This window comes from Camelina sativa, chromosome 13 (genome assembly GCF_030686135.1).
Source record: "Camelina sativa cultivar CO46 ecotype springtype chromosome 13, ASM3068613v1".
NCBI classification, from domain to species: domain Eukaryota; kingdom Viridiplantae; phylum Streptophyta; class Magnoliopsida; order Brassicales; family Brassicaceae; genus Camelina; species Camelina sativa.
The window spans coordinates 7,970,745-7,992,692 of NC_141892.1; the positions used below are offsets into that span (position 1 = coordinate 7,970,745).

The following is a 21,948-nucleotide window of genomic DNA, read 5'->3' on the forward strand; positions in this document are numbered from 1 at the left end:
CACTGTGCTTTACTTGCCTAACTAATTTAATTACCTCTTTATCCATTTTCATTTTTGTGTGAATAGTAATGTGAAAGGCTTTTTGTGAATATTTTGATTTTTCGGCAAAGCTTTTTTGTATATGTTCCTCTTTTTTCTTTTACTTTTTTGGTTTAACCAAATTGGATACAGTTCTTTTATGGAGTTTAGAGAATTCAAAAGTCCTACCACCTAATTTATAAAGGAAGAATGAATATAAAAAAACAAATTCAAGAAGCCATGGTTCAGTAGAAAAAATGTCTACCAAATTTGATATTTTATCAAACCTTGGCTGCGTCTTGCAAGTTGCAACCAGGTTACTACTCTCCCAAACCCTCGGATGGTACCAGATTCTTGGATTCTCCAATCTCCCAACTCTTTTTGGCTCTTAGACAACCACCACTGTGAAGCTTCTCTAGCAAACATCAGTTTACTTAATTTAGAGAAGGAAATCAAATTAGAGAATCTTCCCATTCATCTTTTCAACATTTTTATAGTGGTTTAAATCGCCATCTAGATATCAATTATGAAGGGTTATTTTTAAAGATTCAAAAAAAAAAAAATCGTCATCTATAGTGTAACAATCGAAACATCGTATCAATCTGACATCGAATTAGTACTTTTTTTTTCTTGAATTATTTTGAGTTTTGTCCTTTGTCTATCAAACTCAAAGATTTTTTTTTTTTTTTGAGAGGGGGTTCACTTCGCATAGCCTATGATGTTTTATAATAATGACTCTGATTGGTAACGTATCCAAAACTGTAAGCTGAAGCTGTAAGAAAGAGTTGTACGTGAAAGCTGTACAAAAAAAGCTGAGAGTAAAGCTTTTAATAAAGTTTTTGGTAACGTTTTTGTGATTGGTAAAAATTCAAAACTGTACCACTTATAATACTTTGTTTTTGTTCACCGATCACTACCAATATCTCCTATAGATGATGCATAATTTGCCAATGTCGGGGGATACTACGTCGTTTTCGTTACTACAACTGTCGCGAGACTATAGGTGTTACTAAACTTCTGGAGGAGCAAGAAGGTTTGGCTTCTTTGTCGTTAATGTACTCTTTTTGTTCTTCAATGAGGTATAATCGAATCATTCTCATCGAATCATTTCTCTGTTCCTCCTCCTCCTCCTCCACCACTCTCTCTCTCTAATCCTCCGTCAGATTAAGGTCTCCTTATTCTCGACGAATAGGTTTTTCGAAGAACATCTCTCTTTTTTTTTCTCGACTACCCAATCTTTTCGTTTCTCTCTACACTGAGAAAATTTTAATTTACATTCGCCGCCATGAGTTCCGTCGCCACCGAGATCGTGTCTGAGCAGCAAGTGATCGACGGTATTCAGGAACTGGCTCTGAAAGATCAGGTTTTTAGCCCTACCCTAATTTAATTTATCTCTGGAGTCTCCAAAATAAAATTATCAATTTGCTTTTGTGGTGGGTCTTGGCTTCGTGAGTTGGAGCTGATTCCATCTGATGATGCTTCTTCTTCTCTGTGCAAATGTCTAGTCTTTGCTCTGGAAATGTTAGGGTTTCGTAAAGTTTGGATTTTTTTTTGTACCTTATTGTGTGTTTGATTTCGATTTGGACGATTAGGGCTCTTCAGGTTTACAATGTGGAGCGGTTTGATGCTCTTAATTTGCTACTGATGTCCATGTATTTGCTTAACATAACTCCTTAAGATGATGTCCTTCGTGGGTTCTTGTGTATATGGAGAGGTATAATTCATGGATTTTTTTTTAATCTGAAGCTTGTTCAGGACAACAGGAAGATCCAGGAAGTGATGATCCAAGAGCCGAGTTTCGGTAATCATGGTGGCTGTTGTGCAATTTGCTTGAGTGAAATCCCTCTTCAAGAAACTGCTATGATCAAAGGCTGTGAACATACTTACTGGTATTCTTGTTAGATCTTATACTGGTTTCTTTCAAGTGATAGATTTTTATAATATCTGCTTGGGTTTCATTTTTGGTTTAAAATTGTAGTCTCTAGTATGAACATATTGTTTTCTTTAGATGTTGCAAGTTTTCAGTTGTAGAGCTTGGTTTTAGGTTTAACTTTTTATGTTTTGTTTGATGCTATGCCTACCTACAAACTGACCGTCTCCTTTGGTTTTTTAAAAGGAATAATTTATTTCTATCTATCCAGTGTGACGTGCATACTTCGTTGGGCGAGTTGCAAAGAGAGTCCTACATGCCCACAATGTAAGAATCCGTTTGATTTTCTCAGTGTCCACCGGGCTCTCGATGGCAGGTGAGTTTCCTTCGTTATATACATATTGCATCATGTTAGTCCATTTGCTTTATCAGACTCTTTTCTCATTCTTGTTTGGTTATATAATCTGTTGACATGTTCTGGCACATTGGGATTTACCATAAAGTTTGGAGTTTTCTGTGCCTTCTTCTAAATTGTCTGTTGTATTTCTATGCAGCATTGAAGATTTTCTGTTTGAGGAGAGTGTGTGCCTTCTCCTGAGAGCCTCATGGTTTGTACCTTTGGATGTGATGGAACAGACGTCCTACAGCTATGGTTACCATGATGATTTTGACATTCCTTGTGACTACGAGGATGAAGATGATGACCTTGACGAGTTTTATTTGCACGGTGCAAGTCTTCGCATAGGAAATAGGAGATGGGGGTGGCAATGGTTTTGTCAGATCCGGGCGTCAAGAAGCCAGGCCAGTCCAGAGATACAGTGGTTCTAGTTCTAGTTCCAGTTCCAGTTCTGGGTCATCCTCAAGTGAGCCTAAGGAAAAGCAGGTGAAGACTGCAAGCACAACAGGAAGACGTGCAAAGAGGGCAATGAAGCGTGAAGCTGCTAACAAAGCAGCGGAGGTAACAGCAGCAGCAAAGCACGAGGCCCATTTGGTTAGGTTGGGAAGGAAGTGAGTGTGTATCTGTAAATAAATTGCACTCGAAAAGCTTCCCAACTACTTCCATTAATTAGTATCTTATGTACAGCAACTAGTTTTTAATGTTGTGGTAAATTCCGGTCACACCATTGTGTAAGGTGTGGGGTTTGGAATAGTAGAAACGACAAGAAGACCTTGTGACTCTTTGTCTCATACAATTTATTCGACTAGAAGTAATATTATATTTCCCTTGAGTTTTTATTATCATTGTTCAGAGAAGAGTATATAATTGATTTACTTGGCGTGGATATGTAAATATATTAGTCTCCTGAAAAATATGGTAATTATGTTGAAGAAGAAGAATGGAACAAACAATGTTAGTGGCGTTTGGAAAAGAGAGTAAAAACTTTGAAAGAGATATATTCAAGTGATAGATTCTCTAATAGGCCAGTTACCGAGGATTATGATTATGATATAGTTTGTGAGGTTTGTATTCTTAGTTTACTGTTTCTAAAAAGTAAAAGGGATGTTAAGTGAAATTGAATTTGGTAACTGACAAGTCTTCATTCGCCACCTAACCCTTTATGCCGACCACAAATAAAATGCAAATAAAATCATCAGTAAGGGGAAAGAAATCACCGAAAGCTTATAGAATAGGAACCCAAGCAAACACCAAATAAAGGAAAACTCTATAAGACTTCTTCATTTGGTCCCCCTCCTCTCTTACACAGAAACCAAGGGAGAGCGTGATTTGGAGAACTATGGCGAACATTGGTGAAGGTAGAGTGGTGTGTGTTACAGGAGCCTCTGGTTTCATCGCCTCGTGGCTCGTCAAGTTCCTCCTCAGCCGTGGCTACACCGTTAAGGCTTCCGTCCGAGACCCCAGTTCCGTACCCTCTCTCTCTTCTCTTCTCTTATCTTTATCTCCCTCGCATTTTATTCGCTTTAGGGTTCTAACACTATTTTCAGTTACGTCTGTGTGACTAGATTTGTATCCTGATCTTGTTTAATCAAAGCTACAATCTTAAAAATTGATGCTTTTTTAGTACCAGTTTATCACCAAGAATGATCCATTGGTTTTCTTATCTCTTCATGCACAAATCATAGTTTGTAATAATTTGTTGATTCACAATATCTTTAGGTGATCCGAAGAAGACGCAACACTTAGTCTCATTGGAAGGTGCAAAGGAGAGACTTCATTTGTTCAAAGCAGATCTTTTGGTTGAAGGATCTTTCGACTCTGCTATTGATGGCTGTGAAGGAGTTTTCCACACTGCTTCCCCTTTTTATCATGATGTCAAAGACCCACAGGTTCTTTATCTTATCATCAATCTTGCTTGCTTTTTTACTTTGTGGATTAGTTTGGATCTTTAACTTTGTATCATCATTTTAGGTTGAACTTATTGATCCTGCTGTCAAGGGGACACTGAACGTTTTGAATTCATGCGCCAAAGCATCTTCCGTTAAAAGGGTTGTTGTTACCTCCTCCATGGCAGCTGTTACTTCCAACGGAAAACCACGCACCCCTGATGTAACTGTCGATGAAACTTGGTTCTCCACTCCTGAGCTTTGTGAGGCCTCTAAGGTGTGTTGAACTTTGAGCCATGAATCATATTCCGACTATTGTTGTCATCTACTATCGCCTAGTTGTCTGCATTGTGCTGTAATGTTAGGCTGTTCAAGTTCAAAACTAAATATGTTCTGCTTTTTATACTGGACTCAGATGTGGTATGTTCTATCCAAGACCTTGGCCGAAGATGCTGCTTGGAAACTCGCTAAAGAGAAAGGCTTAGAAATCGTTACTATTAACCCTGCAATGGTGATCGGTCCTCTCTTACAGCCAACTCTGAACACGAGTGCTGCTGCTATACTCAACTTAATAAATGGTAAGCATAACACTTCCCCTTTCGAATGATTCTTATGACTCTTTTTATCAAGTGCTAGAGAACCAGTTTGAGTTCATGTCTTTATATAATAAGCAGGTGCAAAGACCTATCCCAACTCGAGTTTCGGATGGGTTAATGTTAAGGACGTAGCTAATGCGCACATACAAGCATTTGAGGTCCCTTCAGCTAACGGACGTTACTGTATGGTCGAGAGAGTCGCTCACTACTCCGAGATGGTTAGCATTCTGCATGAGCTTTACCCAAATGTCCCACTCCCTGAAAGGTAAAAACATCTCTAAATATATTATTAACTTGTCCAGTCCTGGTCGTGTCTGGTTTCTAATACGGTTTTGTTCTCATATATGCACAGGTGTGTGGATGAGAATCCGCACGCGTCGACATATCAAGTGTCCAAGGAGAAAATAAAGAGCCTTGGCATAGACTACGTGCCCTTGAAGGTTAGCATCAAGGAGACCGTGGAGTCCTTGAAGGAGAAAGGTTTCGTACACTTTTGAGGAAACATGTGAGCCATTGGTTAAAGTATTTGGAACACTATTCCAAAAAATATAATTTTTGGAACATGTCAACGAACCTTCAAGGGAGAGATTAGTATGCTCTCAGTTCTCGTACCTTATTGTTGGTTCTATGAAATAAGATACTTTTTCCTTGGTTGTTGGGGTGAGATATCAAATGAGAATTTTAGTAACGTAAGTACTAAACTGCTTTTTAAAAAGACAAGTCAAACTGAAATTGATAACCAACAGCAGGTCTGAATTGGCTACCTAAAGGACTATTGCCGACCACGCAAAAGGCAAACAAAATCATCATCGGACTTGTGAAAGGGAAAAGAAAGCACTAAAAGTAGATAACTATTGTGTGACAGGAAGAAGAGATTCCTTTGGTTTAATATCTTATAATCGGTTTAGTAATGTATTTGGTTTGTTTGTTTGGTTTAGCAAACGCATTACATATAACACTTTCTCTTTTAGCAAGAATTAGGTTCTAATTGGTAACCATGATCTAGAAAAAGAACGAGGAGAAATGTGGTATTCCTTTTCATTCTTCAAATTTTTTACTATTTACCAGTAATATCTTTTCCACATCATTTAGGAACAATATAATACAGTAAAAAAAATAAAAAATTATGTTTATTAATAATATTTCAATCTTATAATACAGTAATATTTTTTTGCGTAGTAACTGGCAGAAAAATATTTTTACTATTAATCTGAAGGATTATTTGAAAATTGTATAAATAGTAAAATAAATTTAATAGATGTTTCTATCACAAATAAAAACTAAATAATATTTTAAATTACTCTTAAAATTTTATTGTAGTTTAATATTAATTATCAATATTTAACATGACATATATAAAATTTAATTCACAAATTTTATTTTAAAATCAAATGTAAAATTCATTTTATATACATTGAAAGTAGTATTAATATTTTTATTGATTGAATTATTTAATTTTAATATATTTTCAACGATCTTGTTATTGTTTGGTCACCATTTATTATTTTGTTTCTTCTCTGCATCTTTTTCTTTCATTCCTCAATTTTTTTTAATTTTATTCGGCATTGTTTCTTTTATTTACTTTCCTTTTGTTATTCTAATGGAAGCCTTAATCTACCAAAAATAACAATTGTCTTCCTCGTCTCTTTCTCTTTGTCATCATCATCATCATCATCATCAGTTTTCACTTTTCATCATTAGATCTCAGTTCTTCAAGATGATCCTTCTTCGTTCATGATCATGTTCTAGACTTTGATTCCCAATTCTTGATTCTTCGTGAATTTCTTAAAATAGAATTTTTAACAGTAAAATCTCTATAGATTAATCATGTCGAAACGAAAAATCTAGATAAATTAATAATTAATAGAGATATTTTTCTAATTTGGTAATTTAAAAAATTATATATTTAAAATAAGATTTAATTTTTATAATTAATATTTTTATCAATTACAAGAAAAACAATACTCTTGTTTCACAAAGAGTGGCATTTTAAGGTTGTAACCTTGTTACACACAGAGTGTCGTTTTATGTTTCCAATGCAGTTTTAAGACTAATATCTCTTTTTTATTTTTACTATTTCAGCTTATTAATTACAGACTAATATGTAGTGTATTAATAAAAGGAAAAAAATGAAATTTGTTTGTTTTTCTTAATTTGTGCGAAAAGTACTCAAATCACACTTTTTGTGAAATAGAGGGAGTAATTATCATTTGTCTTGAACATAACACCAAAATTTTCGGACACAATATAAATAACACAAGAGTCATATCTCACCTAAACATTTTACATGTATATACCGAAAATTTTATTATATACATGTAAATTATTCATTTATAGTATTGATAAAACTATATATTTACATAATAAAAATATTATTTTATTTTATTATCTAATTTTGTCCACAACATTATAATAACTTAACTTGGGATAAAAAAAATTCATTAATTTTTCGAATATAAAAATCTATACATATCTTATTTTTATTATTTCAAATACAAAGCACCAGATAAGGAAATTGTAGTATAATAAGACACGAATTGGTCATTCATTTGGTCCTCTCCTGTTACATAGAAACTAGAAAAGGAGACAGACAGCACACAAATCCGTGGTTCGAGAACAATGGCAAACAGTGGTGAAGGTAAAGTGGTGTGTGTTACAGGAGCCTCTGGTTACATCGCCTCCTGGCTCGTTCATTTCCTCCTCAGCCGTGGCTACACCGTTAAGGCTTCCGTCCGAGACCCCAGTTCTGTACCCTCTCTCTTCTCTTATCTCTCTCACATATATTTGCTTCGCTCTAAGGTTCTAACACTATCTCAGTTAAGTCTGTGTGTCACTAGATTTGGATCCTAATTTGTAATAGTGTGAAGAATCTTAAAAATTGATGCTTTCTTATACCAATTTATCACCAAGAATGGTCTCGTGGTTTACTTATTTCTGCATGCAAAAATCGTAGTTGTAATAGTTTGTTGATTCACATCTTTAGGTGATCCGAAGAAGACGCAACACTTAGTCTCACTGGAAGGTGCCAAGGAGAGACTTCACTTATACGAAGCAGATCTTTTGGTTGAAGGATCTTTCGACTCTGCTATTGATGGCTGCCAAGGAGTTTTCCACACTGCCTCCCCTTGTTATACTGATGTCAAAGACCCACAGGTTCTTATCTTATCCTCAAACTTGCTTGCTTTGTGGATTAGTTTGGATCTTAACTTTAATATCCCCATTTCAGGCTGAACTTATTGATCCTGCGGTCAAGGGGACACTTAACGTTTTGAATTCATGCGCCAAAGCATCCTCCGTTAAAAGGGTTGTTGTGACCTCCTCCATGGCAGCTGTTAATTACAACGGAAAACTATGCACGCCTGATGTAACTGTCGACGAAACTTGGTTCTCTGATCCTGAGCATTGTGAGGCCTCTAAGGTCTGTTGAAACTTTGAGCCATGACTCATACTCATATTATGATGAAACTTTATTATCTTGTCATCCACTATCGACTGGTTGTCGCTTCATTGTCCTGTAATTTAACGTTAGGCTCTTCAAGTTCAAAACTAAAATTTCTGCTTTTTATACTGGCTGGACTCAGATGTGGTATGTTCTATCCAAGACCTTGGCCGAAGATGCTGCTTGGAAACTCGCTAAAGAGAAAGGCTTAGACATTGTTACTATTAACCCGGCAATGGTGATCGGTCCTCTCTTACAGCCAACTCTGAACACGAGTGCTGCTGTTGTACTCAACTTAATAAATGGTGAGCAAAACGCTTCCTCTGACCATCTTTTTATCAAATGTTAGGGAACCAGTTTCGAGTTCGTGTCTTTATATAATAAGCAGGTGCAAAGACTTTCCCCAACGTGAGTTTCGGATGGGTTTATGTTAAAGACGTAGCCAATGCGCACATACAAGCATTTGAGGTCCCTTCAGCTAACGGACGTTACTGTATGGTCGAGAGAGTCGCTCACTACTCCGACATTGTTAGCATTCTGCATGACCTTTACCCAAATGTCCCACTCCCTGAAAGGTAAAACATCTCTAAATATATTAACCGGTTCAGTCCTGGCCGTGTCTGGTTTCTAATGCGGTTTTGTCTCTTATATGCACAGTTGTGTAGACGAGAACCCGTACATCCCGACGTATCAAGTGTCCAAGGAGAAAATAAAGAGCCTTGGCATAGACTACATACCCTTGAAGGTTAGCATCAAGGAGACCGTGGAGTCCCTAAAGAAGAAAGGTTTCGTAAACTTCTGAAAAAGCATGTAAGCCATTGGATTCAATCCAGATTAGATAAAAGTATTTGAAATTGTCAACGTACCTAACTGTTGGTTCCACGAACTAAGATACTTTTCCTTCTATTTGTTGTTAGTGATATATATGAAATGTGAATTTTAGTAACGTAAGCAGCTTTAAAAAACACTTAAAGACATTGTAACTGATTCCATTATTGAAGTTGGTGACAAGAGCGTTTATCCAATAGGCTTCCATTGTCGGCAAAAAAGTAAACAAAACGAGGGATTTGTAGTTTTGTACACGTATGGTTTGCCAACAACAAATAGGTATTCAGACAATATGAAAAATAAGTCAAAGAATTTTAAGAACAACTTCATATCGTACATGGCTGGCTATTCAAGTAAGTAAAACATTTGAAAACCCTGATCTACAATTATTGTGAAGAAAAAAAGGATTAAAAAAGATAACAATTTTCAAAGAATAGTGCTTTTTTTCTTTTTACTTCTTTAAGAGATACAGAAGAAACATGAACCTTTCTCAGTTCTCGCCTTCTAATTGCAATGAACCTTCTCTCATTAATTTGAGGCTCAAACTGTTGAATCTTTCCCGGGAATACTGTCTCGAAGCTTTCCTCCAGTCTGTTCCAGCTTTCATCATTGCCGCGAATTCTTCATAGCTTATCCGCCCATCCTAATCACCAAGAAGCACAGCTCAAAGAATCAAGATTTAGCCATTATATTTACCATTTTAGACTTGGAACTAAGGATGTACATTTTTGAGAATTCTGATAAGATCAATCTTCATCTATTTCACAATGATTCAGGTTACACAGTAAAGAATCAAACACAAATCCAGCAAGGCAAATTATAGAAACTTGGGATTTTGTCCAGATATCCCAAAAATCTCCCTGCAGGCCTCAAACCAGTACCAAACTAAGGGTAGAACTCACTCTCAAAAGCTACCTTGTGAGGAGAGTATACCCTTTCAACTTATAAGCCATGTATTATTTATTCCCCTTCGGATGTGGGATATTTAGTAATATTTAGTGTGCGTTGGTTTTCTAAGATGCATTTGCAGAGACAAGTATTGATTTCTTAAAGTCATATATGGGGTTACCTTGTCTGTGTCAACATCTTGCATGATGGCTGCAATAACTTCCTCACTGCTAGTGTCCACCTCATCATTCAAAGCCTCACGCAGCTCCTCAATCTCTATGTAATCGCTCTGGTTCTGGTCAAAAAAGCTAAATGCCTTGTGCAAGTGTTCGTCGTTCGCCATCTTCTTAAGATGCACAGAGACAGCTACAAACTCGCCATAGTTTAAAGTTCCATCACCATCTACATCAGCCTGTCCATCAAAAACAAGCTCTCAAATACCGTTTGCTTGGTGAAGGCAATAAACTTAATAGGAACACAAACTTCAGAAGGTTGAAATATTTTCTTACAGCTTCCATCAGAATCTGCAGCTCAGTATCAGGTATCTGCTGTTGTCCGAGTTTATGAAGTCCATATTTAAGCTCCTCGAGGTTTATCTTACCCAACTTTTTACTGTCCATCATCTCAAATGCTTCCTTTATGCCAGCTACTTCCTCCACTGATAAGTGTTCGGCTATCACCTGAAAGACAGTGAAAAAGAAAGTTTCACATTATTTCTTCCGAATCCGACAGAAATAAGGTCACCAAGTAGCGGCAATGCTGAACGAAATCACTACCCGTAGAGCTCTTTTCTTGAGCTTGTTCATAACAGAAAATTGTTTGAGCCTTGCTTTCACTGTCTCACCGAGTGAAACGTTTGGAGCCTTCTTTGCATTTTGTATCCAAGAATGTTCTGTAAATAGTAGTGTCACGGCATATTCATTCCATAAGTAATTGATATCAGAAACAGAGCCAAATAGTATATATACCGAGAACTTGTGCAGCAGAAAGCCGTTTTTTGGGGTCAGGTTCGAGCATCTTTCTCACAAGGTCTTTGGCAGTCTCAGAAACTCTTGGCCATGGATCTCTCTTGAAGTCAATGACTGACCTAATGATCGCCTGAGCCACCCCTTGCTCAGTCTCTTTACATACAAAAAAAATAAAAAAAAAACAAATCCAACATCAAGAAAAGACTCAAAAAGTGTAAGAAGATAGCAAATAAAATTCAAAAGAGGCAAATAGTGAATCCATGAGCATGTAATTAGATAACATCAGGATCCTAAATCATTCGGCAGTAAATCTTTCTAATCATGGAAACTAAAACCCATAAGTTGCATATCCGTACAAAAGATCTACAGTTGAAGAACAAATTTAAAGCAGAGAGAATAAGATTGATCATAACAAACCGGCCCAAAATGGTGGGACACCACAGAGCAGGATATAAAGGATAACTCCAGCACTCCAGATATCAACCTCAGGTCCATAATTTCGCCTAAGTACCTCTGGTGCCATGTAATAAGGACTTCCAACAATCTCGTTGAATCCCTCACCTGTTACACATTCGAAAAAATATCAGGTACAGTACACAGAACAAAATTATCTGTTGACCCGAGATATATAATCGACATTATATCATCTATACCAGGCTTGAAGAAGACTGATAATCCAAAATCTATGGCTTTAAGGGCTGATGTCTCTTTCTTATTTGCAAAGAGAAAGTTTTCCGGTTTTAGATCCCGATGCATCACTCCATGCTTATGGCATATCTGCAATACCAAAAAGTGTTCAAACCATAAAGGTAGAAGTTAGGATAACAGTTAACAAATCTAACTAGCATAAAGACAAATAAGGAAAAAATAAGCCACTGCGTAAAGACAAACAAAAAACATTGCAATAGAATAACAGTAGAGGCAACATAACTAGTATAGTCTAAACGAAAAGAAAGTAAAGATACAAACCTGAACAACTTCAAGAATAGTCTTCATTACTGCAGCAGCAGCTCGTTCAGTATAATGACCTCTTGCAACAATCCGATCAAACAGCTCACCTCCTTCACACAACTCCATCACTATATGAACAGCATCATCATCCTCAAAGGAATCCTTAAGTGACACAATATTCGGGTGCCTAGGCATATGCTTCATTATCTGAACTTCCCTCCTAACATCCTCTATATCCACAGCTGTCCTAAGCTTCTTCTTTGATATAGACTTGCACGCATACTTCTCGCCGGTTTTGATATCAGTGCACAAGTATGTAATACCAAACTCCCCGCGACCAACCTCACGCCCCAGATCATACATGAGAGATATGTCATGTCCTGTTGGTTCTTTCAAAACACAGAGCTTGAAACCAGCTCCAGATCCATTAGTAGTGTATGCGTCGCTGTAAAAGGGATTGCTTTTGGTCTTTGGTTTACCATGTTTACTCCCAGCATCTTCTGAACCAGGGCTCGCACAACAATTTCCCATTTACAATCAACTCTTGAGGAATCCTGAGATTGAATTCCATCAGCAACTAAAAATGAGACTCACAACGGAAACATGCCATTCCCCACCCCAATCAAGAAAGCTTAAAACTTTCATCAATTAATCTTTTTAAAAAATTCCAAATTTAGGAATTAAAGACTCTCACTAAATCACAAAACCATATATAAACAAGACAATCAGATTTGATGACAAAGGGGGAAACAGACAAAACAAACGATCGAGAACAAAAAAAAAATGCAACGAAATTAAGAACCCTAAAATCTGAAGAGCAGGGTAAGTAAACCCTAGCAAACGAAATCAGGTGAAATGAAAAGAACCAAAAAGACAGATGCTTTTAAATTAGTTAGGGGGGAAACACAAACCTGAGAGAGAGAGAGAGAGGGAGAGAGAGAGAGAGAGAGACCTTAAACGCAGAGAAAGAGATGATCAAATTGGAGTGAATCGGAGGAAGCAAACAAAGTGACAGAGAGAAATGGAGAAGAAGGAGAAGAGTCAAAAAAGTCTCCTCCTTTCTCGCTCTTCTTTCTGGAGTGTTTGTATAGAAGAGAGAGACTCGAGTCGACTCTCTTTGGTTTTTTTTTTTTTTTTCACTCTAATGTGAAAATCAGCGGATGACCCAATTTGCCTAAAGACAATCACACGGGTCACACAAGACTCACCACCACTCTCTTCTTTTTTTCGTCTGAATGATTCACACCACAGGTCCACAGTGGAGTTATATTTTTCTAAATTACTTTCTCAATCTGCCTCACTTCAATTACTTTCTCAAATTATTATTATTATTTTTTTATTTCTACCTTATACTATTGAGTATTGAACATGAACATGTGTTATAAAACAAACAAAAAACATTGTTTCATGTTTGACTTTTGTGTGTGTTGTCGCATTTCTACGGGTTTAATTAAACAAACGATTAATCTTTTTCTAAGCAAACGATTAATTTTCACACGGTACAAACCTTATAACTTGCAAATCTCTAATCTCTTAAGAATCTTTTTTTTATTGGCTCTAACATCATATATTCATTAACCAAAAACACATCCTAAATCCACAACAGATCCTTGTGTAAAGACATTTCTATGTTGTTTTTTTCAATTAATCTTTTAAAATTATGTTAGTTAGTATTCCTAGTATTTTATTAAGGGAAACTAATAATGGAATCAATGAAATAAACTCTGTTTGAATATTTTAGTATGTTCTTTTGGTAGTAGCGAATTTTTTACTTGGTATGATGACCACGTGATCTCGTTGGCACAAGTCATGTTGCTGACAATTACGTTTTAGATCAATATCACAACAACTCTTCTATAACTAAAATTTATTTCTTGTAGCTTTTTGTTGTGACGACAATGAACCAAAAAACTGAAAACCTTATGTAAATTATAGAACCGGTCAACTATATCCAGTAAAAAAAACTATTGAATTAGTCAACCATATAAATTCCACGTTTCTTAAACTGTTTTTTTTGGAAAAAAATATCATTTAATACATAAACTTTTAAATTTATACCAAAAAATCATGAATTTGGTAGGAAGTCATTTAATACATTAAATCTATAGACTAGCCATTTAAAACACTAAATATAGTTGATCAAGCCAAAATACACATGTTGTTAAATGAGATAATTGAGAAACTAACGACTGTTATTTTGCCGTTTAAAGGCATGTTGTTTTTGGCTTCATCAATGGCTGGTCAACAAAACTTGATGTATTAAATAGTCTTCCACAAAATTCGTGGTTTTTTGGTTAAATTTAAAAGTTGATGTATTAAAGTATAATAATTGTTATATTTTTAATTTGACTTTTTGAAGAGTATTGGATGAATTTGATTTTGGATGTTCAATTAAGTCATTCAATAATTAGTCATTATTAGTTGAATAATAATAAAAAATTATATTACTCACTAGATAAAATGCAATTAAATATATCAACTTTTAAATTTAGGCCAAAAAACCATGAAATCTGTAGGAAGTTTTAATACATCAAGTTTTGTTGACTAGTCGTTTAAAACATCAAATATAGTTGATGAAGCAAAAAACAACATGCTATTAAACGGCAAAGTAACGGTCGTTAGTTGTTAAGTTATCTCATTTAACAACATGTGTATTTTGGCTTGGTCAATGATATTTGGTGTTTTAAATTGTTAGTCAACAAAACTTATGTATAGCCTTCCATAAAGTTTATGTTTTTTTACCTAAATTTAAAAGTTGATGTATTAAATGGCATTTTCCCATTATTTGTTTTGTAAACTTTCATATTAAAAAAAAAAAATAGATAATAACAGTAGATAATAGTAATACTGGACTAGTAATAGTACCAATTTTACTACCGCAGCATTAAAAATAAAATATTCTACCAAAAAAAAAAAAAAAGTAAAAAAAAAATAATAATCATCAAAGTAAACCATATATAAACAAGGGAATTTTGTTGATTCTATAAACAAGACCAGAGTCACACGGGTCACACGAGACCAGTGAAACCAAACTTCTCACATTGGCAATGTAAAAAGTACCGACCTGGTGACTAACTCATTCGTATCTAATTATAACAACACTGGCATCCCTCTAACTAGACACAGCATTGAACATCTGTGTCTCAATCTCCATCGGAAAATGGCATCTGGGGTTTGCTCGCTTGGTCTTACTCTCACTTCCTTACTCTCATCCCACGCGCTAGCACGCCACGTTGTACTAGCCACTCTACGGTGGCGTTCGATTTCTATTTCTATGTCTCCTCCGCTGCGTATTTCCCGCGCTTTATCATCAGCTCCGATAAGCTCATCATCCTTCACGTGGGACGACGTAATCGAGACCGGTCGGGCGGAGTATACTACGCCTCAATACTCATCCGATCTCACCGGGTTTCTTCAGAAGGTCGATCGCTGCAATCGTGGATCCGTAAGTCCCACTGATTGATTCTTGTGGATTTAAGTGTTTTGTAGTGAATTATAAAGCTAAAACAGAACCAAAAATTGTTAGCTTTATAAAGTTTCAATTTTTATTTTTTTTGTTTTCAGGAAAGGTTAGCTGAGTTCATTCCATTTGTTATAGAGGAACAACTCGTTGGTTATATTCATAAAGGGTAACTATACATTCTATTTCTTGCTCAACCTATAAGCTATTGTCTCTGCCTGCTTCTGTGATCCTCATCAACTTGAGGTTTTAAAAATTGGAACTTTTCTATAAGTTTTGGTTGGCAGAATCTTGAATGCTCTCAAATGGCTTGTTCTCTCTGTACATTAAACAGATTTTTTACCGAGCACTTGAGGGAGTTTCATGATATCTTTACATTTGCACAAAATGGTTCTTGCCGTGACCGTGTTGGTGACTATGTAACGCTTAATCCCATGTTTCAAAAGCCTGAAGATAGAACTAGAGCAGTTGCAGATGTTATCAAAATCTTGGCTGACAAAGTAATCATTCCAGGAATACGAAATGAGGTTTGGGGTCAATGTTTGATTTCATAAGTTCTGGTTTTCTTTCATTTTGGTTGATATTTTATTTCCTTCTCACCAGCTGTATCCTGTGAAATCATCGTTTAATGCCCCTGTTCTTTTTTCGCTGGAGCGTGCTGCTGCTCCTTATTTTGGATTGAAGGTAAAAACCATACTGCACCGAACTATTTCAGCTTGTAGCCATGAATACATGTGTACCTTGTTCTTTTCTAGATTGTGTTTTGCATTCCTTACGCGAGTGATGCTATAAACTCTGCTGCTCTATACGTGTTTTATTGACTAAAAAATCTTCACATGGCTCTCTTGTTATCTGGTATAGGGTTACGGAGTTCATATGAATGGATATGTAGAAAGAGATGGACAAAAATCTCTATGGATAGGTAAGAGAAGTCTGGCGAAATCCACTTATCCAGGAATGCTTGATCACCTAGTTGCTGGAGGATTGGTAAGATTTTCTCCTAGTCTTATACTTTATCTGTTGATGAAAGAAAGCATTCATCATGGTGCACATTTTGTTTCATCATCCGCTGGGAACCTTATAGCCTCACGGGATCAGCTGCGGGGAGAATGTAGTAAAGGAATGCGAAGAGGAAGCTGGAATTTCCAAAGTCATTGCTGATAAGTAAGAATATTCTCCTCAGTTTATGACAAAGTAGTGTGTAATTATCTCTCGATGTTGTCCAACCTCTTGCATTCTATGTTTTATGAAAGGGCAATAGCAGTTGGTGCTGTTTCCTACATGGATATCGATCAGTACTGTTTCAAACGTGATGTGCTGTTTTGTTATGATTTGGAACTCCCTGAAGATTTTGTTCCCCAAAATCAAGGTTAGGAAATCACTAGTAACGCATGAATTGCTCTGAGCGGTATGCTCTTTCATAGCATTGTGGTCTAATTAAATTACATTGCAGATGGAGAAGTTGAGAGCTTCAAGTTGATTCCAGTAGCACAAGTTGCTAATGTGATTCGGGAGACTAGTTTTTTTAAGGCGAACTGTTCCCTTGTTATTATTGACTTCTTGTTTCGGCACGGGTACTAACTCCTTATGACCCCCGGGATTTTAGTGCCCTCACCCCGGATAGTAACATCCTTATGACCCCTTGACAAAATATTCTGTTCCATTTTTGTCTATGCAGGTTCATCAGACCAGAACAATCGGGTTACTTGGATCTTTACCGACGCCTGAGGAATGGAGATTGCTCATAATTAAGGATGCTACTATCTGATGTTTTACTTAAGTAGAAGCTCAATCTGGCTATGTAATAGGTTCTTGCGTGTAAATAGATGCATTCATGATAATAGTATGATGAAATACACTACAAAGAACATGCAAAGTTGTAAACCTCAACAACTTAATTTCTACTCATGGTTAGATGTCTTCATGAATCATGACCTAACAGCCTTTTCCAGAAGGACGCATGCAAGCAAATTAAGTTAGTATTAATAAACCCCCCGGATGCTAAGGAACACCATTGCTTGAGATCCCCCAAATTTAGAAACAATCTAAATCTGCTCCTATACAATCGTGAATCCCAACCGTTTTACGTATAAAGGAAAAAAAAAAAAAATGGGGGTTTTCGAAGAGAAATCGTCCTCCCTCATCATGAACGTATTCATCAATGTTTAAGAACCTCTTTCTTCTAAACCAAGCAATATCTATTTATGGATAAGAGGGAGGCATGCTCTCTAATTGTTTTCTCTCTTCATCTTGTTTCTTTTTCTTCTATCCTAATATTTTGAAATCATTGATCTTTATGATGTCTTCATGAGTTACCATCGAGATATGTATGTTGAGCTTTCATCGGTTAATGCGCGTTTTATATAGAATGGGGAAAATAAACCGATGAAATCTCAACATGTTTTTTTTTTTTTTTTTGTGTTTTTTTATAGATGTTTGTTTCCCTGAGAAAACTATGTATATGTTTATATATCTAACAAGCTTAATAATGGCTGGTACAGAATGCTGGATGGACTCCAGTTCCACAGTTCGGAGGATGGGACCAAAAAGGACCAAATGACGAAACAAACTACTCGGTTGTATTCTCCAAAGCTCGCGCTAACAGGAAGCAGAACAAAGCTGGTTTGAGACATTCTAGTTTGGGAAGCCAACAAGAACTCATGGCAAGTGCTCGTCGCAACCACCAGAAACTTCACCATCGCCACGAAACTCAAGACGATGACCCTGTCATGGTAGTTCCCATCTCTCTCTTTCTCTCTCTCTCTCTCTCTCTCTCTCTCTCTCTCTCTCTCCACTTACTCTTCTATGGTTTTTTTGGTTCATATACCCCTTGTGATGATCCCTTTCCCCTTAGTCAACGCGCATGGATCATCACAAGGTGGTATAACAATTCATGAAATGATTTCTGTTTGCCTTGTTGGTTTGTTTTGTGTTTCTGCATGCGTACGTCCATTCAAAAATTTGTTCCATTTCTTTCTCAACCCATAGACATGACCCTGGTATATATAACTTAATTATGAGTTGCAACTCCATCTCCTTGGGAAGGATTATTCATATTACTTCTCTACAACATAATCACTGTCAATAGAAGAACTATACAGCGCAGTCTATATATTCTGAGTTGAATTGCATCTCTCTGTATAGGATCGTTTTTATGGTCAGTGTTATACAATTATATTGTTTTACTATATTCTCAAAATATGAATTATAATAAAGTAAACATAGATACAAAAAAAAAAAAAAAAAAAAAAACGAGAACCGCAGTTTCACTTTATTTTGCTAAGGTTTCTGAAATATTCGGCGGCATTCACATACTATTTAGTTAACATATCAATCTATTTTCATTGGTGTTGTGAATTCAAATCACTAGATCTTCATTATTTTGCATGTGTAGTGAGAGTCACCATGAGTTTGTTTTGCATGGAGCCTCCAACTCATATAGGGGCAGCTATGAATGGAGTGTATGTGATTTTAGTTCATAGCTACTATTTTCAAGCAAAGATGAAAACCTCACTTCTAGTTTGTAGAGCACCCGAAATCACCTTGCTAGATGAAGCATAATGATCTCATCTATTACTATTCTCAATTGATCCATCTTCGTAGATGGAACATATATTTATATTTATATATCTATATAGGAAATGTACTAATTAATTAGAGGTAGCATATTGTCGCACTGTCATAAGATTATATATGTATATATACATGTGTAGAGTATTAGTCTCTCTTACCTTACTGATTTACTTACGATGCAGAAGAAGAAGAGGATCTTGACCTACATTAATTGTTGTATCAGGCCAAACTAGGCCCTTGTTCCAAAAACTCGCAATCTATATGTCCTCGATGACATAGCAAAAATACGTCGCAGCGTGTAATGAATGAGTGTAACATTTCTGTAATCTTCTTCATCAAAAGGAAAAAAAAAAAAAAAAAGGAGACGACGTACGTTTCTGTAATATATGTGCATCATCTGTTAATATACTCCACTCCTGGTACATTCTGACTTAATTCAGCCTACATTATTATGATAAGAGAGCAATTTAACATGAATCACATTTCCCTCAAATCAAAATTATATATATTGTAATCCAGAGTAGATTCGTTCCGTCTTGATTTATTGTTAAATGCACCCTAGCTAAAAAAGCCTAAAACCAAATACGTGGACAAGTTCTTAACAATTGTAGAATAAATTAAAAATGAATAAAGAACTTGCATTACACAAAAAAAGATCCGGTAAAGTTAACCAACTGTAAGCGGAAAATCACATAAAACAAACACAAGTATCGTAATTACATAAAACAAACAAACATATCTAGTCGTAGATTTTTATTTTATTCACAAACATGGATCTTGGAGACGAAATGGCTCTACGCACTACAACAAATTTGTCCATTCTTAACGTTCGATAAATGTTATTATATGTGATACACAACGTTTTTGTAAACGCTGTCTGTACCCATGCTATAATAGACCCCAATACAATATCGTTTTTTACTCCAGCTATTATATCGTTATATATAATAGCATAATGTCGGCGTTATAAATATTTTAAATATAGCGTCTATAAATATTCTTAAAAATTATTAAATAACATTATTGCACTGCTATTATAATTTATATTGTTGCAATATTTTATTGCTGTTATATTTAATATAATGTCTTAATATTTGTGCTATGATTTAGTATTTTTTGATAAAATTAAAATCCATTATGCTATATTACTTGTTCATATTAGAGCTATTATATGGTTACATTTTAAAAGTGGAACCTGTTTTATATGAAAATATATATAATATAAAACATCCAACAGATACACTTTAATCCAAAAATTACATATGTCTCAACGTACATAAGTTTCAATATCATAAGTTCCCATAAGATAAATTTCATAAGTCTCAATACCATAAGTTCCCATAAGATAAATTTCATAAGTCTCAATACCATAAGTTCCCATAAGCTAAACAACACAAGTCTAAATAGCATAAGTTCTCATAATCTTGACAAAGGTACTTCAGTTTCAAACCATTACTACTTTGTCCTTTGGCCATGCGAGTGTTGTACCAATTGCATCTTCTATACACTCGATAGCAGAAGTACGCCTCCAAACAGCGGCATCATTAACCTTCACCACATATACCCAAACGCGTACTGCATTAGGTCCCAATGGAGCACAATGGACAACTTGGTCTGGATTGTTTGAAGACCAACGTCCTTCAGCAACGACCCGATTCTTCCCGGTAATATCCAACAATTTGCACTTCTGATTTTCCTTGCTAACTGACTCTTTCTTTTTACGCTGACAATATAACAACATATTATCAGCAACAACAACAATACTAAACATCAATAACATAAATAACACTTAAAGGAGTGAAGTACATTACCGGCGATCTCCGAACAAGTGAGTCTATAACATTTTTAGCTTTCTTGACAGGGGCTGAAGGAGTTGCTTCAGATATCTGATTATGAGATGAGACTGTTTGCATTATAGGAGTTGGAATCTGAGACTGAGACAGTGGAGATTCATCTATGGTTGTTTCAAACACAACTCTACTTGCAGGCCATGCTACGAAAGTCTTCAAACAGTCCTCAATGATACTAATTTCTGTTTTAGGTCTCCATAGAAATGTCTCAGGTTTCAAGACCACATCCACAAATACCTTTACTGCATTAGGTCCGATTGGAAGTCCATTAACCAATGCATCTGGTTCTTTTGACTGCCAACGCCCTTCAGCAACAGCCACTTCTTCATTTCCCCTCCAATTTAGTAGTATACACTTGTTTGCAGAAGCTGTATTTGGACTCTGAAACATGTGAAAATATATGTTATTGATTATCAAAATACCCAGTTATATACATATATGTTATTTTTACCTTTGGCGCATTGTCTTCGTGGAGAATACAATTGTCATCTGGCCAGGCCAGCATTTCTCCAACAGCTTGTTCCATATTCAGGATGTTAGTTGTAGGTCTCCATAGGATGCATCTGGTTTGATTGCATTTTCTACCAATACTTTATAGGAGTTAGGCCCTAATGGAATCCCATTCACAAAGTCTTGAGGATCAGAAGACATCACACGAGCTTCAGCAACAATCTCACCAGTGCCATTATAATCCAGAAGCAAACACTTAGGATGTGCTCTATTAGTGACACTCTACAAATATTTTCATCGTTAAAAGTTAAATGTAAGTTAAAATCAATGATATATGATCTACTGCAAAAAAAAAAAAAAAAAAAAAAAAAACATGATTACGTACCCTTGCAGCTGAATTTTCCCCGACCTCAGGTTCTCCTCTCTGTTACATAAAAACAAAAGGTAACTAAAACTAATGAATCAATACCATTTCACTCTAATAATGCTTTAATGTTACAAGACCACTAACCTTCAAATGTTCAATGACAGCTTGTAAGTCATCTACTTTTCTTTGTAAACTAACTTGCTTTTCTTTCATTTCAGCCATACACTTACTGTTGACTTGGAAAAAGACAGTTTTGTCATACTCAGCCCTCTGCCCATAGCCCTTAACCGACCAGGATTATCAGCTCCTAACAATTGTGAAAGACCATCTGACTTTGGATTTGTTGTTTTTGATTGAGGAACACTCTCCAACTCAGCTGAAGCGTGTTGAATCTAAAACTAAGCATA

At 35.9% G+C, this 21,948-nt stretch overlaps 5 protein-coding genes, 1 non-coding gene and 1 pseudogene across 8 annotated transcripts; 5 read left to right on the plus strand and 2 right to left on the minus strand.

Annotated features, from left to right (window-relative positions):
- The first annotated feature begins 1,092 nt into the window (after positions 1-1,092).
- Positions 1,093-3,124, plus strand: LOC104736009 (uncharacterized). The gene is made up of 4 exons (XR_015578329.1): positions 1,093-1,381; positions 1,765-1,907; positions 2,160-2,264; positions 2,443-3,124. It is a non-coding gene; the product is annotated as an uncharacterized LOC104736009 (transcript).
- Positions 3,125-3,316: 192 nt separating this feature from the next.
- Positions 3,317-5,421, plus strand: LOC104736010 (phenylacetaldehyde reductase). The gene is made up of 6 exons (XM_010455915.3): positions 3,317-3,748; positions 4,005-4,174; positions 4,257-4,448; positions 4,587-4,749; positions 4,846-5,032; positions 5,120-5,421. Exons 1-6 carry the CDS (start codon positions 3,625-3,627, stop codon positions 5,262-5,264), a joined length of 981 nt encoding a protein of 326 aa, XP_010454217.1. The 5' UTR covers positions 3,317-3,624; the 3' UTR covers positions 5,265-5,421.
- Positions 5,422-6,848: 1,427 nt separating this feature from the next.
- Positions 6,849-9,152, plus strand: LOC109124918 (phenylacetaldehyde reductase). 2 transcript variants are annotated; one of them, XM_010455916.3, is made up of 6 exons: positions 6,849-7,510; positions 7,751-7,920; positions 7,994-8,185; positions 8,349-8,511; positions 8,595-8,781; positions 8,864-9,152. In XM_010455916.3, exons 1-6 carry the CDS (start codon positions 7,387-7,389, stop codon positions 9,006-9,008), a joined length of 981 nt encoding a protein of 326 aa, XP_010454218.1. In that variant the 5' UTR covers positions 6,849-7,386; the 3' UTR covers positions 9,009-9,152. The 2 variants fall into 2 exon arrangements, with proteins under 2 accessions (XP_010454218.1, XP_087338025.1); XM_087481899.1 differs by having other exon boundaries at positions 7,269-7,510; positions 8,592-8,781.
- A 143-nt stretch (positions 9,153-9,295) lies between these two features.
- Positions 9,296-13,122, minus strand: LOC104736011 (calcium-dependent protein kinase 8). 2 transcript variants are annotated; one of them, XM_010455919.3, is made up of 9 exons: positions 12,753-13,122; positions 11,860-12,395; positions 11,544-11,667; positions 11,308-11,451; positions 10,891-11,043; positions 10,699-10,814; positions 10,432-10,602; positions 10,104-10,334; positions 9,296-9,677 (listed from the first exon to the last, which is right to left on the minus strand). In XM_010455919.3, the coding sequence occupies exons 2-9, from the start codon at positions 12,370-12,372 to the stop codon at positions 9,525-9,527; spliced, it is 1,605 nt and encodes a 534-aa protein (XP_010454221.1). In that variant the 5' UTR covers positions 12,373-12,395; positions 12,753-13,122; the 3' UTR covers positions 9,296-9,524. The 2 variants fall into 2 exon arrangements, with proteins under 2 accessions (XP_010454221.1, XP_010454222.1); XM_010455920.3 differs by having other exon boundaries at positions 12,794-13,088.
- Positions 13,123-14,824: 1,702 nt separating this feature from the next.
- On the plus strand, positions 14,825-17,229 carry LOC104736012 (nudix hydrolase 20, chloroplastic). The gene is made up of 9 exons (XM_010455921.3): positions 14,825-15,286; positions 15,406-15,470; positions 15,636-15,828; positions 15,905-15,985; positions 16,163-16,288; positions 16,386-16,465; positions 16,555-16,670; positions 16,755-16,875; positions 16,980-17,229. The coding sequence occupies exons 1-9, from the start codon at positions 15,002-15,004 to the stop codon at positions 17,047-17,049; spliced, it is 1,137 nt and encodes a 378-aa protein (XP_010454223.1). The 5' UTR covers positions 14,825-15,001; the 3' UTR covers positions 17,050-17,229.
- Positions 17,230-17,390: 161 nt separating this feature from the next.
- LOC104736013 (uncharacterized) lies at positions 17,391-19,309 on the plus strand. The gene is made up of 3 exons (XM_010455923.2): positions 17,391-17,520; positions 17,803-18,033; positions 19,057-19,309. Exons 1-3 carry the CDS (start codon positions 17,506-17,508, stop codon positions 19,105-19,107), a joined length of 297 nt encoding a protein of 98 aa, XP_010454225.2. The 5' UTR covers positions 17,391-17,505; the 3' UTR covers positions 19,108-19,309.
- A 1,009-nt stretch (positions 19,310-20,318) lies between these two features.
- On the minus strand, positions 20,319-21,386 carry LOC147929299 (uncharacterized; annotated as a pseudogene).
- Between the last annotated feature and the right edge of the window lie 562 nt (positions 21,387-21,948).

Bases quoted from the DNA above. Each gene is read 5' to 3' on its own strand.
- LOC104736010 (XM_010455915.3), top strand. From the start codon at position 3,625: ATGGCGAACATTGGTGAAGGTAGAGTGGTGTGTGTTACAGGAGCCTCT. The intron at 4,175-4,256 runs GTTCTTTATCTT...TCATCATTTTAG, and splicing joins ATGATGTCAAAGACCCACAG to GTTGAACTTATTGATCCTGC. The intron at 4,449-4,586 runs GTGTGTTGAACT...TACTGGACTCAG, and splicing joins AGCTTTGTGAGGCCTCTAAG to ATGTGGTATGTTCTATCCAA.
- LOC109124918 (XM_087481899.1), top strand. From the start codon at position 7,387: ATGGCAAACAGTGGTGAAGGTAAAGTGGTGTGTGTTACAGGAGCCTCT. The intron at 8,512-8,591 runs GTGAGCAAAACG...TTATATAATAAG, and splicing joins TGTACTCAACTTAATAAATG to CAGGTGCAAAGACTTTCCCC. The intron at 8,782-8,863 runs GTAAAACATCTC...TTATATGCACAG, and splicing joins AATGTCCCACTCCCTGAAAG to TTGTGTAGACGAGAACCCGT.
- LOC104736011 (XM_010455919.3), bottom strand. From the start codon at position 12,372: ATGGGAAATTGTTGTGCGAGCCCTGGTTCAGAAGATGCTGGGAGTAAA. The intron at 11,668-11,859 runs GTTTGTATCTTT...TTGGTATTGCAG, and splicing joins CTATTCTTGAAGTTGTTCAG to ATATGCCATAAGCATGGAGT. The intron at 10,335-10,431 runs GTAAGAAAATAT...TTTGATGGACAG, and splicing joins TGCAGATTCTGATGGAAGCT to GCTGATGTAGATGGTGATGG.
- LOC104736012 (XM_010455921.3), top strand. From the start codon at position 15,002: ATGGCATCTGGGGTTTGCTCGCTTGGTCTTACTCTCACTTCCTTACTC. The intron at 15,287-15,405 runs GTAAGTCCCACT...TTTTGTTTTCAG, and splicing joins ATCGCTGCAATCGTGGATCC to GAAAGGTTAGCTGAGTTCAT. The intron at 16,289-16,385 runs GTAAGATTTTCT...GGAACCTTATAG, and splicing joins ACCTAGTTGCTGGAGGATTG to CCTCACGGGATCAGCTGCGG.
- LOC104736013 (XM_010455923.2), top strand. The intron at 18,034-19,056 runs GTAGTTCCCATC...CTTACGATGCAG, and splicing joins AAGACGATGACCCTGTCATG to AAGAAGAAGAGGATCTTGAC.